Below are 14,226 nucleotides of genomic sequence, written 5' to 3'. Positions count from 1 at the left end.
TACATCACCTAGGTGCTCAGCTCTGAGATGTGTCACAACATTGCCCAGTACAGGCACGGCACAGGCAGGAGAGTCACATTTCCTGTGTGCTTGGCCCAGTGGTATGTCACGTTTCCTTATGTAGGGAGGGCACACGTAGCAAAAGAGAGTCACATTACCTAGGTACTGTGCTAGAGCTATCAGTCTCTGTGTTGTTCAATGTGAGAGTTATGATCTCTTTAGACATCCATGTAACAGAGCCCCAACTCCTTCATCCTCAGATGTAAAGGCTAGTGAAGACCAAATAAGCCTTGAAAGGTAAGTCCCCTAAAAAGGCAGAATGTCTTAGGCTTTGGCCTCTCCCCTTCAAGCACAATGAGATCATAACCTCTCTTTTGACTTCTCACTATGCCCAGCACTGGAACAAGGCTCCTGACTCCACACCCTTGCCTTTCCACCCTTGTACCTTCACTGGGCAGATGAGAGACGAGAAGACCTGAACTCTGGGACAGTCTGGGGAGAAAAGAATCCAAAAAGGGTTGAGGTGGCAAGGGCTGAGCTCCCATTGGTGCCCCGGCCCAAAGCTGCAGGTCCAGGCTGCTTTCCAGGTGGCATTCAGTGCAGGTTCTTCAATGCCACTAGAAGGCATGAAAAACCCACTGTAGCTGCTGCTTCTTCCTTTTCTTAAGCTCTGAAAATGCAAACACTTTTTCAAGGTTTTCAGATATGCCCAGGTACCCCCAACTGAAAAGGAGGATAATGGCATTGTTCATCATGGTTTATCATCTTGCCCAGGCACCAGCCAGCCCCTGCCTCGCCAATCCAGCTGCCCCAGGCTAGAGGCGATCCTGTCGAGCCTCCTCCCTGCAACTCCACTCCTCTTTTTTCTCTTCCTCAAGCACTGGCATACTTTTGGTCATCCTCCTTGTTGTCTCAATGGGGAGCATGATACCATAAAGACCTGGGAACCCCAATGATCTCAGGTCCTGCAGGGGTCAGGTGAACATATAGGAAGTCCAGAAGGACAGTCATCTGCCACCTCCAGTTAAAAAAGAACAATACCCTCACACTCCAGGAAGGAGTCAAGAACCCAGTGAAGGCCACAGGTCTAGCCCTCAACCACCTAGGTATGTGGGGTCCTCCAAGGCTCACGTTTGTGTCCTGCAGGCTGGAGCCCATGCGAGGGTCTGCAGTCTTTGTTCTGGATGGGGAACTACTGCTTCAGCTGGTTACCCAGGTGTCCCCGATGGGGAAAGGAAGGAAATGGTGAGAATCTTTAGCACGGCGGATCACATCACTCTGGCAGAGACCAGTCCTGCCTGCGCATGGTACCAGCAGCCGCAGGCTAGAGGCAGTCACCTCAGGCCTCCTCCATACAGCATCTCTCCTGGTTTTTTTTCAAACAGCCCTAATCACTTAATTTGGTCATCTTCCCTGTCACAATGGGGCACCTGGCGCTATAGAGACTTGGGAAACACACAGATCTGGGGTCCCACAGTGTCCAGGTGAAGACGCCGGGAGTCAGAGAGGAAAGTCTTTTCAAGCCTCCAAAAGGAATGCAACAGGACCCGGCACTGCTTGAAGAAGTGGGGTGCCTAGTGGTGGATACAAGCCCCACACATCGCAGCAGTAAACAGGTAAGGCACTCCCTGGCCCGTGCCTGTTTCCTGGAAACTGGAGCCGTGCCCAGGCTGGGAGTCACCATTCCAGACACAGAATAAGCTGTTCGGCTGGCTGCCTCACCCAGCACCCTGCCACGCCAGAGAGAATCTTGGATACTGCTTTCCCACAGGCTGCAGTGCCTTCCAATTTAGGCCAACCTAATAACACTTCTCCCACAGGGACTCCATGGTGTCCAGCCCTCCAGCCTGGGGTTTCTCATCACCTAGTGATTCCAAAAGAAATGATCTACAATGGCATGACTAAGTTCCAGAAACAAATAAACAAAATACAGAGGGAAGTCCATTGGTCACTTTGATTCTTCAAAGGTGACAATTATCCCTCCCTGAAATCTTAAGAGTGCAGGAACAGGCTATTCTAATGTAAATGAAATTCACACTAAAACTGATTGAAAGATGAATTCTGTTTCCAAGGTACTTTGTATTCTCAAATTGCATCTGCTTACCCTGGCCCCCTCAAAATGGAAGAGTGATGACTATTTGTCTTCGTAGCACTGTGGGGACACAGAGCCTTAACTGGAAGAGTGTCAAAAGCAACATTCCATAAAGGGCTGTCACTTCCAGTTTTCAAGCAAGGTTGGAAACCAGCCATGATGTATGAAACACTGTTGACCAAAGTGCACAATTAGTAATACAAAATGAATAATATAAACTACTGTAAATATGTGTGGACATCGTGGCAATTTGGACATCAAAAAACACTGCCAAATTCAGGAAGAGGAAGCTGTAAACTCATGGCTGTTAGGAAGCTTAACTTCTGTGTACTAGAACCTATCAAAATTTATCCATGTCCATCTGTCCGAACAAACATTGAGATGTTTATTTCTATATAATTCCTATTGAATCCTACTGGGCAGGACCCTTCTGGCCCCATCCTCACAGCATTAGTGCAGTGGAACTGCACTTGCTCCTGCTTCCCCCTATATTGTTAGGAGTGGAAATATTTAGTAACAGGGTGGATTGGGAGGCTACTGAGGCCTCCTGGATGGGTGGGTCTGGTCTCCTGTAGCCCAAGCCTTTTTACAATAAATAAGTCATAGGTAAAGTTAGAAAAAAATTAAAAAATGGAACTCATTCTGTTTCTTTGCTCACCACAAAGAGAAACACAGCATCTAGAGATGTCTGTTGGAGCCAGGCTTGTCCTGGGAAAGTAAGAAGTGCTGAGCAGGAGCCCTGGGGATGGAGGGCAGGTAAGATGGGGCTCCCAGGAAGATGCAGCCAAGCCTGGCCCACTCAGGCTGGCAGGGGCCCTCTGAAGGCCAGGAAAGTTGGCCCAGGACACTGAAACTCAAGTGGCTCATCTGAGCCAAAGATCTGACCAGGTCGCACTGAATCTCATCAGCCCTGCCAACTGGCGGTCTGATCAGCCTTGAAGATCATGGTCACTGGAGGCAGACAGCTGGTGGATGGGTCAGGAGAGCTGCCTACTGCCAATGCGGGAGTCCACTCAGTGTAGGCCCACTGCCCCACTCAGCAGCCTGGATAACCTGCTGCGGCTGCAGCTTCTTCCAGTTTTTGAGCAATAGGGGCATGTATCATTTCTGAAGGTTTTCAGGCAATCCCTGGTGACCTCTGGCAGGGGGTGGTTATCTTGGCAATCTCCAGCAGGGCCTATGGACTTGCTCCCAGGCAACACCCAGCAATCCCCGTGCCCACCCAGGCACTAAGCATTTGTGGTGGGGCTTTCTGGAAGCTCGCCTTCTCCTGCTCGCTCTTCATTTTCCCCACCCCGGTACTTCTGGCCATTCTCCCTGTCATCATCACAATGAGACAGCTGGGTGCTGGAGACTCAGAAACTGCCATGCAGACCTTGAGTCCTTCCCAGGCCCAGCCAACAGGGCAGAGAACCCAGGAGAAAAGTCATTTTCACCTCCTGAAGTACCAGAGCTGACCAGGCACCTAGAAGCTGTGCCCCAGTGCAGGCTGCCGGTGGAGCTCATGACAAGGCCAGAACGTGAAGCACTCCCTTGTCTGTCCTTTTTTCCTGAAGGCTGGGGCTTGCCCGGCCAATGTCACCCTTCAGGACAGGGAATCAGAGCTTTGCATGGCTGCCTTACCACACCAGGGCAGCGCCACAGAGAATCATGGCTGAGGCTTTCCTGTGGGCTGCAGTGCCTGCCCCTTTAGGGTCCCCACAAAAACACCTTTCCTGCAAATAATCCACCATGTCCTGCTTGCAAGCCTAGGCTTCCTCATCAGCTGGTGATTTCAATGAAAACAAACTACAGTGGAATGACCAAGTTCTAAAGCAGGAACACACAAAGAATCTGTGGAAAGTCCATTTGTCATCTAGATTTTTAAAAGATACACATTTTCCCTTCTTGTTATATTCAGGAGTGCATGAAGCCGATATTATAATAGATGTGCAACTCACACTAAAGCTGATTAAAGGGTGAATTCTTATTCTAAGGTACTTTGTGGCCTCAAATTTGTCTGTTCCCACCCCCAGGACCCCCTTAAAACTGAATAATTATCATTGAGAGAAGATGTAGGAAGAAACTAGCTAGGCAGATAGAGCAAAGAGTTCTCAGCAGAACGTCCCTTCTAACAAAAAGCAACCCAAGAAATCACTTCTCTTTAACAAAGAGCAGCCTGGAAAATTGGGCTGCAATCATACAAAAGGAAGCTGGAAGCTTGTGTGGGCAGGCATGCCTGCAGCTGCATGGATAGAAATGACCACCTTGGGCCAGACACATCCAACATGGGGGGCTCCACCCCTCTTTGTAGCATATGCACAGTAGAAAAGAGATAAGCAACTTGGAGTAGCTCAGGCTGAGAATCTGCCTGCATAATAAAAGGTTGGGGTGTGAGCTGCCAGAGATTCATGCTCTAAGCAGATGACATACCTGGTCCTAACCAGTTTTTCATGCCCTATGTGGATAACATACCCCTTCCCACTAGCTCATCTATAAAAACACCTGTATTTCACTGCAGAAGGGCAACTCTTTTTTTCTGGATCCCTCTCTGCAGCAGAGAGCTGTTCTCTTTTTCTCACCCATTAAATTTTTGCTCTAACCTCACCTTTGGCATATCTGTGTCCTTGATTTCCTCGGTCCTGAGACCAAGAAGTTCAGGTGTAACCCCAGATGACAAGGCCAGTTTATCATGACTTGTCTCATTGCCTCTTGGGACATAGAAACGTCAATGAAAATGTGTCCAAAAGGACATTTCATAAAGTGCTCTCTCTTCCAATCTTCAAGCAATGTGGGACTATCCATCATGTATAAAAAACTTGTGGCTGAAATGCACAATTTCTAATACAAAAATGAATGCTATAAATTACTCTATGTATGTGTATTATGGCCATTCGGGCATCGTCACACATTGCCACATTTAGATAGAAGAACCTGTGAACTTGTGGCTGTTAGGAAGCTTAACTTGTGCATACTGTCACCTATGAAAGTTATTTTTCCCTGCATTTCTTGAAACCAACCTTGAAATGTCAATCTTGTACACAATTTCCATTTATCCCCAGTGAGGTTCACCCATCTGGCCCTGCCCTTACAGCACTGGTACCAATGGAATTGCACTTGCTTATGCTTCTTCAAATTTTCTGGAGGTCATAAACATTTAGTGACAGAGTGGAATGAGAAGGTACTGAATCAAGGGCTGATGCCTTCTGGGTAGATGGGTAGAGATCTCCTGCAGCCTGGATATCTTCAAAATAAATAGGTTATAGGTCAAGTTAGAGAAAAAATAATACTCTTTCTTTGAACACCACAAAGAGAAAAGCACTGGATCTAGATGTGTCTGTGAAGCCAGGCTTGTCCTGGGAAAGTGAGAAGAGCTGAGCAGGAGCCCTGGCAATGGAGAGTGGGTGAAATGTGGTCCCCACGGAGAGACCGCTAGGGTCAGAGCTTGGTACACTGAGGCTGGCAGGGACCTTCTGAAGGCAAGGGAAGATGGCCAAGGACACAAGGCTGAAGCAACCCATCTGAGCCAAAGATCTGTTTAGGTCCTTCTGAATCTCAGCAGCCTTGCCAAGGAAGGCGTGATTACCCATGGGTATCAGAGACTCTGGAGGCTGGCAGCTGGTGGGTGGGCCAGAGGCCTGACTATTGCACAGGTGTGATTTCACTGGCAGGCCAACTGCAGGGAGTGGATAAAGAGAGAGTTCTGTGTGGGAATCTCTCTCAGTGGATCATCGGGGAGGTGAAGTCTTCTTCATAGCCTCAAACCCAATTTGTGGGACAGCAATTCCAGTGAAGCTGGGACAAGCTGGCACTGCTCAACCAGGCCTCCCAAGACACCAGGTTTCTTTCCACCACAGCTGGGCCTGGATTGGGATGTGAACATCTATCCTAGAGCCCAGAGGATGGGACCCTGGTCAGTGATGGTGCTGGTGTGTGGTGTGAAGCCAGGTAGGGCAGACTCTTCAGGTGGAAGGAGAAGCCAGCTTCTCCTGTGGGTTCCCGGGCAAGTCAACACCCTCTTTGGGCCTGTCTCCTCAACTGGAAAATGCAGAAAGCCTGTTGTGCAGGCCTCACAGGGTCAAGGGGCAAAGGATGAAGGAAACTTCAGAATTCTTGTGCCCACCTCTTCCTGAGAGGGATGATGGTGAGAACAATGGTGATAGCCACATGCAGCTGAGTCCTCAGGAGGTACTGTGAGGAAGGTGTTGTTCACATCACACTTCCTAGATGAAAAAACAGTATCAGGAAGGCCTGGCTGCATGCCCAAGGTTACACACACAATGAGTGTTGAAGCTGGGAGTAAATCTAGAATCAGGGCTCACTGGAGGTGGTGGGAGCATTACACAAGCTGACTCAGGCAGTTATCCAAGATCTGAGGTCACTGGGGCTGGGGTGTAACTGTGAGAGAGGCACAGTCTCACTGACCCTGTTTCTGACTCTACTAGGTAGGAACCTTTTTAAAAGTCCAGATGGGGCTGCAGCAGCAGGTGAATTGGCCTATGGCAGGGAGGGGCTCCAGAGAGTCAAGGACAGGGCTCTTCCCTCCCAGCTGGAGTTCTCCACATCAAGAGACCAGGGTGTCTTTCTCCTCCAGCCCTGCCCTCCTGTGGCCACAGTGCTTGGAATGCCTTCATTAGAGAGACTAGAGAAAGGGCCTGGGAGAGCTAGGCTCAGAGTAGATTAGACGAAGTGTGAGGGTGGGGACGATCTGACTTCGTGACTTATTAAAATCACACCATAGTGGTAACTAAGAAGTGCTTAGTGTCTTTGGAGGTCAGCTGTGGAAAGAGGAGGGAAAGATTTTGGACAAGGAGGTGAAAGGTCCTTGGATGCTCTGAGTGAGAGATTTGGGTACGGGGGTCAAGGAGAAATAGGTTGGTGAGAGTTCAAAGGAGAGGTCTTGTGCAGTTAGCTGAGAATTGGTGCTCATCACTGCTACCACCTTGATAACAGAGGCTGCTGTGCCCCCACTCCCCTCCCCCCCCGCCCCCCCCAGCCCCCGCCGCCCCAGGCACGCTTCTCAACAACCTGCAGATGCTGGAAATTGCCATAGAGGATTATATAGATGTAAGTGAGACTGGGGCAGGCAGGCAGGGTGGGGACCAGGATCCTGCAGCCTGTGAGGACAGAGTCCTGGACTGAATCCTGAGACTGCAGCACTCAGCAAACCCCTTTCCTGAGATCCTACCAGATGCCCCTGTAAATGGCGGTGTCAGTTACATCTTATCTATGAGTGACGGAGCCTCCAGCAAAGACACCAGTTCCTGTTCCTTGAGTAGTGAAGCTGCAGAGCTAAGTCTCAGCCTCTGCCTTAGCTGGTACCCATTGCAGAAGAGAGAAATTGGGCCCCTCTTAAGACAGGAAGTTCCTAAATTGTTGAGTAACTTCTTTGTTTCCAAGGCCTTTGTCTCCCTGTCTATCATCACAGAGAATCAGGGAGAAAGGTCACTGAGCCTCAGTGTCCCTTCTGTGGAGACCAGAACCTGATGCAGGTCCAAGTCCTGTTTTATGCACATGCTCTGACCCTGGTGGCCCTGGTGGTGTTGCAGCATAGGAAGTATAAGGGATGAGGTCTAGTCATGGGGCAGGGAGACTTTCTCATGAATCTTGGCTGTCTACCTTCTAAGAACATATGATCAACACTAATAAAGGAGGAAGGTGAGCAGCTGGCGCCGTCGCTTTGAGGGAGGGTGGGGATGTGAAAGTCAGAGACCACCCTGGGGAAGACACTCCTTGGCTCCATCCTCTGCATCTTAGATTTATTAGGACGGTTTGATACACGGAGAAGCAGGAGACCCATCCCAATGGAGGGTTTGATTAGGGGAACAGAATCAATGATAAACTCCTAGAGGAGGGACTGTTTATATCCAACTCTGAGAACAAGTTGGGGCTACATGGGATTGGAGGGGAGGGGAGGACCCCTTAAAAGAAAGACCCTAGAAATTGTCCCTACCCCCACACACCCCCACAAGTTCCCTTTGTCATCTTCCACCCAGGACCTGTCAGAATCCTGCCCTTCCTTCTGTCTCCAGATCAAAGTCCTCCAGGAAATGCAGCTGCTTCAGTGACAAGAGATAATTGTCATCTTCTGACTGAGGAGGAATTTGGGGTTTGGTTCCAGTGCATGAAGCTGCACAGTCAGAATAAAAGATGAGGGCCTAGCAGCTTAGCAAAGAGTAGGAGAAGACTCTGTCTTGTGGCCAGCTTCAGAGAACCTGGGGCCATAGCTCCCTGGTCAACATTAGGCCTTGCTGTATGGGGACCCCTGGGCAGGCAGTGGGAAGGCTGAGGTGTGGCTCCTGGTAGCCTCACAGCTGCCACTATTTTCTGAAGCTCCTACTTGTTTTGTCAGATGGGCCCCTATTCCAGTAGGCCAGCAACACCCTCAAGACCAAGAACAGGCCACGGTGAATCTCAGGGCCATTGAGTGCCTGGGCTGACAGGGGCAGAGTGCCTCAGGGCTCAGTGACATTTGGCCTGAGTGTTGGCTTTGGGAGTCAGACAGCTGCACTGGGCTCCCAGCTTCACCATGACCAGTACTGTGTCTGGGGCCGGGGCCTCAGTGCTCTAAAACTTGAGACACCATAGTGATAAATTTTACACACCCTTCTAACTGTTTTTTCTTTTTTATGTCTTTCTCTATAATCACCATGTACTACTGATCTCTATGTTTATTTAAATTAATAAACATGTTATACAGTGTGTATTATTCTTCCTCGTGATTTCTTTACTACATTGTACGATTCCACTCACATGAGGTACTTATAGTAGTTCCATTCATAGAAACTCAAAGTAGAAGAGTAGTTCCTAGAGGCCAAAAGGAAGGTAACGGGAATAGAGTTTCAGTTTTGCAAAATGAATAAATTTCCCTATGAATGTGGATGATGGTTGCAGAACAATGTGAGTGTGATTAATTCCTCTGTCCTGCACTTTTAAAAATTGTTAAAATGGTTAATTTTATGTATATTTTACCACAATGTAAAAAAGGACTTTTTTAAATGAACAAACTGTAGATATCTGTAACAGCATAAATATCACAAATATAATATTGCATTAAAAAATTGATGTAAAAGTATCCATACTGTGTAATTTTTTATATTACATTCAAAAATCAAAACTGAGGTTCTGGCTTCCACTAATGATGAAGTAGCTAACTGAACTAACACTCTCACACAGAAAAATGATGAATCCTGGGTAAATTATTATATATCATTATAGAAACACTTCTATATAAAATACATACATGAAATATGTGTGTATAAAAACTGAATGCATATTTTGGCTATCCCTTCCATAGGAGAGATAAGTATTGAAGATAGAAGCCAGCCCATTTAACACCCTCTTTTAAAAACAGCACTCTTCAAAAGGACAAAACAGAATCCAGTCTTTTTAACTCTTGTATACAGTCTCCAGGGCACAATTTCCAATTCAAGAGATGCGTGAAGACACGTGAAAATGTAATAAATACACAAGATAAAAAGCAGGCAGTAGCCATCTCCAAGATGTCCAAGATGTAAACAGCAGACAAGAATTTGAAGGCAGCTATCATAAGCACGCTCATGAGGGCAAAGGAAAATATTCTCATAAATGAATAGATGTGAAACATCAGCAGATAAATAAAAAATAGCCATATAAAAAATGGGAAATAAAAATAATAATTTTGAGCTTTTCTATGGTTCAGAAACAGAAGACATAGCAATATAATTTATCCAATCTGAGGACAGAAAAAAAAAGAAGTTTAAAGAAAATGAACAGAGCCTTACACACCTGTGGGATGACTGAGTCTGAGAAAAGGTGAGAGATAGAAAAAATCAAATGGAGTATAAAAGTAAATCAACAAAATTTAAAGAAAATAAACAGAGCCTTAGAGACCCATGGAATTATTGAGTCTGAGGAGAGGAGAGAGACAGAAGAACTAGATGGGTTGCAAAAATAAATAAATAACTAACAGCTGAAAACTTGCAAAAATTGTTCAAAAACCTATTTTTTTTATCTAAAGATCCACGAACCCCCCACAAAAGTACAAATAAAACCATAACAAGGCCATATTGCGATTTAGGAAACTAGCAGGCAGGACTTTCAATTGACTTGATATGATTTATCATTTTTACTATTTATAAGAATGGAAATAAGTTCTTAGAGTTTTTGTCTTGGAGAAAGTCTGACATGTGAGGGACAGACGACAGTTACTAAAGGCAGATGACTTTCCAGACGTGTCTTAAATGTTCCATTCTTTACATTAGAACTTATTTAAATTTGTTTCTTCCAAATACTGCAGTAATATTGATGCTCCAGAGAGCTGTCCCACGGAGATTCAGCTCTTGTGCATCTGCCCTGCACAGAGCTGAGGCAGTGTCTATGAGTTTCAGAAGTAAGTAGTCCTGCAGTACTTAATCTGAAAAACTTAATGGAAACATGAATTAACAGAATGATCACTGTTTAGTTCTCTCAGAAAACTATTAAAAGTGGTCCAAGGGGGTATTTAAAAAGAGATATTAAAGTATTTTCCAAGGGAGCCCTATTCAGAGCAGAAACGCAGACACTATCCCTGACCTCACCACACAAACTACCCTCATGTGTTGGGAGGGACCAAGGGGTGCTCTGGTCCTGCTGACCTGCATTAATCACGGCCAGGAGGTCCACACTAGGACCCTAACGCCTGGGAAGCAGCCTGGGTGGGGTCAGAAAAGTGGTGGATGAGGCTCCCACAGCAGCTTACAGGGTCCCATCCCCGTAGCTGTTTCCTTAGGGTCAGGCCCTTCCGCTGTGACGTTTTCTCCTCTTTATTACACTGGCGGGAAAGTCTCCGTGAGAGGCCCGGCCTAGATACGGGCCACGCAGTGAGCCCGGGGGTCCAAGCGGCGCTCCTGGGATGCAGAGGATTTGTGACAGCATAGAGAACAGAGGAAATGGTTTTGAAAAGGCAAATGGCAGGTGACTAGGGACACGATGTTTTCACTTCTGGCAGTCAAGTGACAGTTTCAGACACTCATGAGGGGGCTTCTCGAGGGGATCCCAAGAGCCTGAGACCTGCCAGGTCTGCCGCCATTACCCTGCTCCTAGGGACGGGCTCCACTGCGCATGTCCGAAAGGGCAGGCCCCCTTAGCCCCACCCCTAGGAATGGGTACACTGCGCATGTGTGAAAGGGCAGGACTTTTATCCCGCCGCTAGGGACCGGCTACACTACCCGTGTCTGAAAGGGTGTGACAAGAGGGAGGAGCGAGAAGGGATGGGGCGGAGCGGGAGGTGGGTAAGAATACGAGCGCGGTGCGTCCAACGTCCGGCGGAGGGTCGTTACCACGGCAACCCTGCTGTGGAGGCCATGAGAGGCGAACGGCCCTTGTTGGCTGGCAGGAAATCGAGACACTCTTGAGGGGGCTTCTTGAGGCGATCCCAAGAGGCCTGAGAACGGCCACATCCGCGGCCCCTAACCCACTCCTAGGGACGGGCCACACTGCGCATGTCTGAAAGGGAGTGACAAGAGGAGGAGCGAAGGAGGGTGGGGCTGAGGAGGAGGCGGGGTGAGAAAAGGGGCGGGTCGCGCCCAACGCTTGTCTGAGGAGCGTTACCTTGACAACCCTACAGCGGAGGCAGTGAGAGGCCACCGGCCCTTTGTTGATCCGCAAGGTATCAAACTTCGAACATGACAAGCATAAAAGCCTGCAGCTCGAGGAGACAGGGTGTCACAATTACCAGGCGAAACTAGCCGCCCTAGCTCCAATGTCTCCTCAGCAGGAGAGATTTGGAAACAGCAAGGCTTCTCTCCGCAGGGCGAAACTGCTGGGCTGCGAAAGGCGGGACAGGGAGCGGAACCGTCTTCAACCGTTCCGGGAGTTCTGCTGTCTGGTCCGCTCCCGGCTGTTGGTCGCAGGGCAGAGGGTCTAGGATGCCAGCAGGCTGCGGGCTGGCCCGTGAGCCCAGCCCAGGGCGGGGAGATGCAGGGTGAGGCGCGCCTCGCGCTGCATACTGGGAGTTGTAGTCTCTCCAACGTTCCTCACGGTGGATGGTGGGGTCACAGGAGGACAATCCTAGATTGAGACAGGAGCGGAGGCGGGGCGCGGCCGTGCAGGGAGGGGGAGGGCGGTGTAGGCGGCTTCGTTTACCAAGCTTGCTGGCCATTGATTTCATGCCAAACCCTCGCCATGGGGATTAAATCAGGAGAGGAACTTGAAGGGCAGGCCTTGGCTGGCCAGTGAGGAGGATGTGTTGTTGCGAAGTGCACCCCGCCTTTGCCTAAATCGGGAGTGTCTGGTCCTCACTCACGCGACTTCGACTTCCCGCTGCTCAGCTCGATTTTCTTTCCCACCCGCACCCGAGCTCTTTCCAGAGCGTCACACCTCCTCCAGCCCATGGAGCCATCTGCTTTCGTAAGTGGCTGTGGAAACTGGTCTGAGGTCCCAGACGCTGTCACTGTGCTGCTGCCCTCCGCTCTCTTCAAGCAAAGCACAAGCCTGGTTGCCTTTGAAAGACAACCAGGGCCTGGCCTGGGAATGCACAAGTTCAGAGCTTCGCAGGGGGTGACCATGGGCTGTGGCTTCGTGAAAATGTCACCTTCACCAGTACCCATTTTGCGGATGTGGACGTGGAGCCATGAGGGGGGTAATCATTGGGTTACAAAGGTGCTGCTAAGAGCGGAGGAGAAAAACCCAACTCCCAGCCCTGTGTCTGGTATGATATTTCACCAACCCATTTAAGTGCGCAGGCCTCCAAATATCTACCTAAAGATTATGATAGATTAGGCATTTTACACTTAAAATCACTGGCTTCGTGTCCACTGAAGCCTGACTGGCCAGTGCCTAAAAGAAACAGATGATAACCTGATCCCTCAGGAACAGATGGTGTTCTAGCTTTGTGGAAGTGAATTTCAAGGTATGGAGCACTTGAGGGGTCTTTGAAACCTGCTAGGTCTCACATCTTTGCTTTTGGTGAAAAGCTCATCAACTAACTGTAGTCAGGAATGTGCCTTTACCTCCTGGGGCTGGTCTGTTGAAATTTTGTGTCTAGACAATGGAAACATCCAGGGGCATTCCTGCTTTCCTATAACCTCTTAATAATTGATGCCCTAAAGTCCTATATCCTTTGATTCCTGGATGGTACCAGATTTCATGCTGTTAAATCTAATCTGTAAAAACCTGAGCGTTAATCTCCATGAACATAAGAACTTGTTGTTTCTTATTTAAATGCCCTTTTTTTCTCTCCTCTTAGATTCTGAGCAGGATTTCTAATACAGTGTTGAAAGAAGTAGTGAGAGTGGGCATCTTTTTCTTATAATAAATCTTAAAAAATAATTTCAAAATGTCACCATTTATAGCTAATAAAGAACGCATCTCTTTATTTTGAGGTATATTCTTTCTGTGCCTAATTTGTTATAGATTTTATTTGGAATGGATTTTAAATTTTGTCAAAATAATTTTAGGCATGCATAAAAAAGTCGTGATTTTTAATCTTTTTGTTGTGTAAATAAGGAGTATGGCATTTATTGATTTCCACATATTAAAATATTATTGCATCCCAGGAATAAATCCAACTTGATCATAATAAATGATCCTTTTAAAGTGCTTTTGAATTTCATTTGCAACTACGTTGTGGATGATTTTGCATCTATGGTCATCAGGGATATTGGCCTGTAATTGTTTTTCTTGTAATGTTCATCTCTGGTTTTTGTATCAGTGTAATGCTGGCTTCATAAAATGAGTTTGGAAGTATTCCTCCTCCTTCAATTTTTTCAAAGATTTGGTTCTTTTTAAATGTTTAGTAAAATTCAGCAATAAAGTCATCAGATCTAAACTCCTTACCCATTACCGATGTATTCATATTTTCTATTTCTATATGCTTCAGTCTTGGTAGGTGGTACATGTCTAGAAATGTATTCATGTCTTCTCCCTTGTCCCATTTGGTGGGATATCATTGTACATAGGAGTCTATGTACATAGCAGTCTTATGACCTTTTTTTTATTTCTGTTTGACCAGTTGTAATGTCTTCCCTTTAGTTCTGATTTTATTTATTTAAGCATTTATTTCTTAGTCTAGCTAAAGACATGTCAATTTCATGTTTTCATAAAACAAGCTCTTACATTTTTTCTACATTTTCTATTGTTTTTCTAATCTTCAATGTATTCATTTCTGCTCCAATTTTTTTATTAATTTTATTATC

The 14,226-nt window shown here is 47.2% G+C and overlaps 1 protein-coding gene across 2 annotated transcripts; it reads right to left on the bottom strand.

The window, feature by feature from the left end:
* Positions 1-10,165: 10,165 nt before the first annotated feature.
* LOC129015138 (uncharacterized) lies at positions 10,166-11,500 on the bottom strand. 2 transcript variants are annotated; one of them, XM_063654338.1, is made up of 3 exons: positions 11,371-11,441; positions 10,791-10,938; positions 10,166-10,474 (listed from the first exon to the last, which is right to left on the bottom strand). In XM_063654338.1, the coding sequence occupies exons 1-3, from the start codon at positions 11,394-11,396 to the stop codon at positions 10,322-10,324; spliced, it is 327 nt and encodes a 108-aa protein (XP_063510408.1). In that variant the 5' UTR covers positions 11,397-11,441; the 3' UTR covers positions 10,166-10,321. The 2 variants fall into 2 exon arrangements, 1 of the variants encoding a protein (XP_063510408.1); XR_010124298.1 differs by having other exon boundaries at positions 10,687-11,500.
* Between the last annotated feature and the right edge of the window lie 2,726 nt (positions 11,501-14,226).

Source organism: Pongo pygmaeus, chromosome 18, assembly GCF_028885625.2.
Source record: "Pongo pygmaeus isolate AG05252 chromosome 18, NHGRI_mPonPyg2-v2.0_pri, whole genome shotgun sequence".
Taxonomy (NCBI): Eukaryota; Metazoa; Chordata; class Mammalia; order Primates; family Hominidae; genus Pongo; species Pongo pygmaeus.
This window is presented reverse-complemented; position numbering and strand designations above follow the sequence as displayed.

What these genes read in the sequence shown, in the direction of transcription:
- LOC129015138 (XM_063654338.1), bottom strand. Translation starts at nt 11,396, where the DNA reads ATGGCCTCCACAGCAGGGTTGCCGTG. An exon ending in TCCACAGCAGGGTTGCCGTG is followed by an intron (nt 10,939 to 11,370) that starts GTAACGACCCTC and finishes TCTGCATCCCAG; the next exon opens with GAGCGCCGCTTGGACCCCCG. An exon ending in AGCTACGGGGATGGGACCCT is followed by an intron (nt 10,475 to 10,790) that starts GTAAGCTGCTGT and finishes GTTTCCATTAAG; the next exon opens with TTTTTCAGATTAAGTACTGC.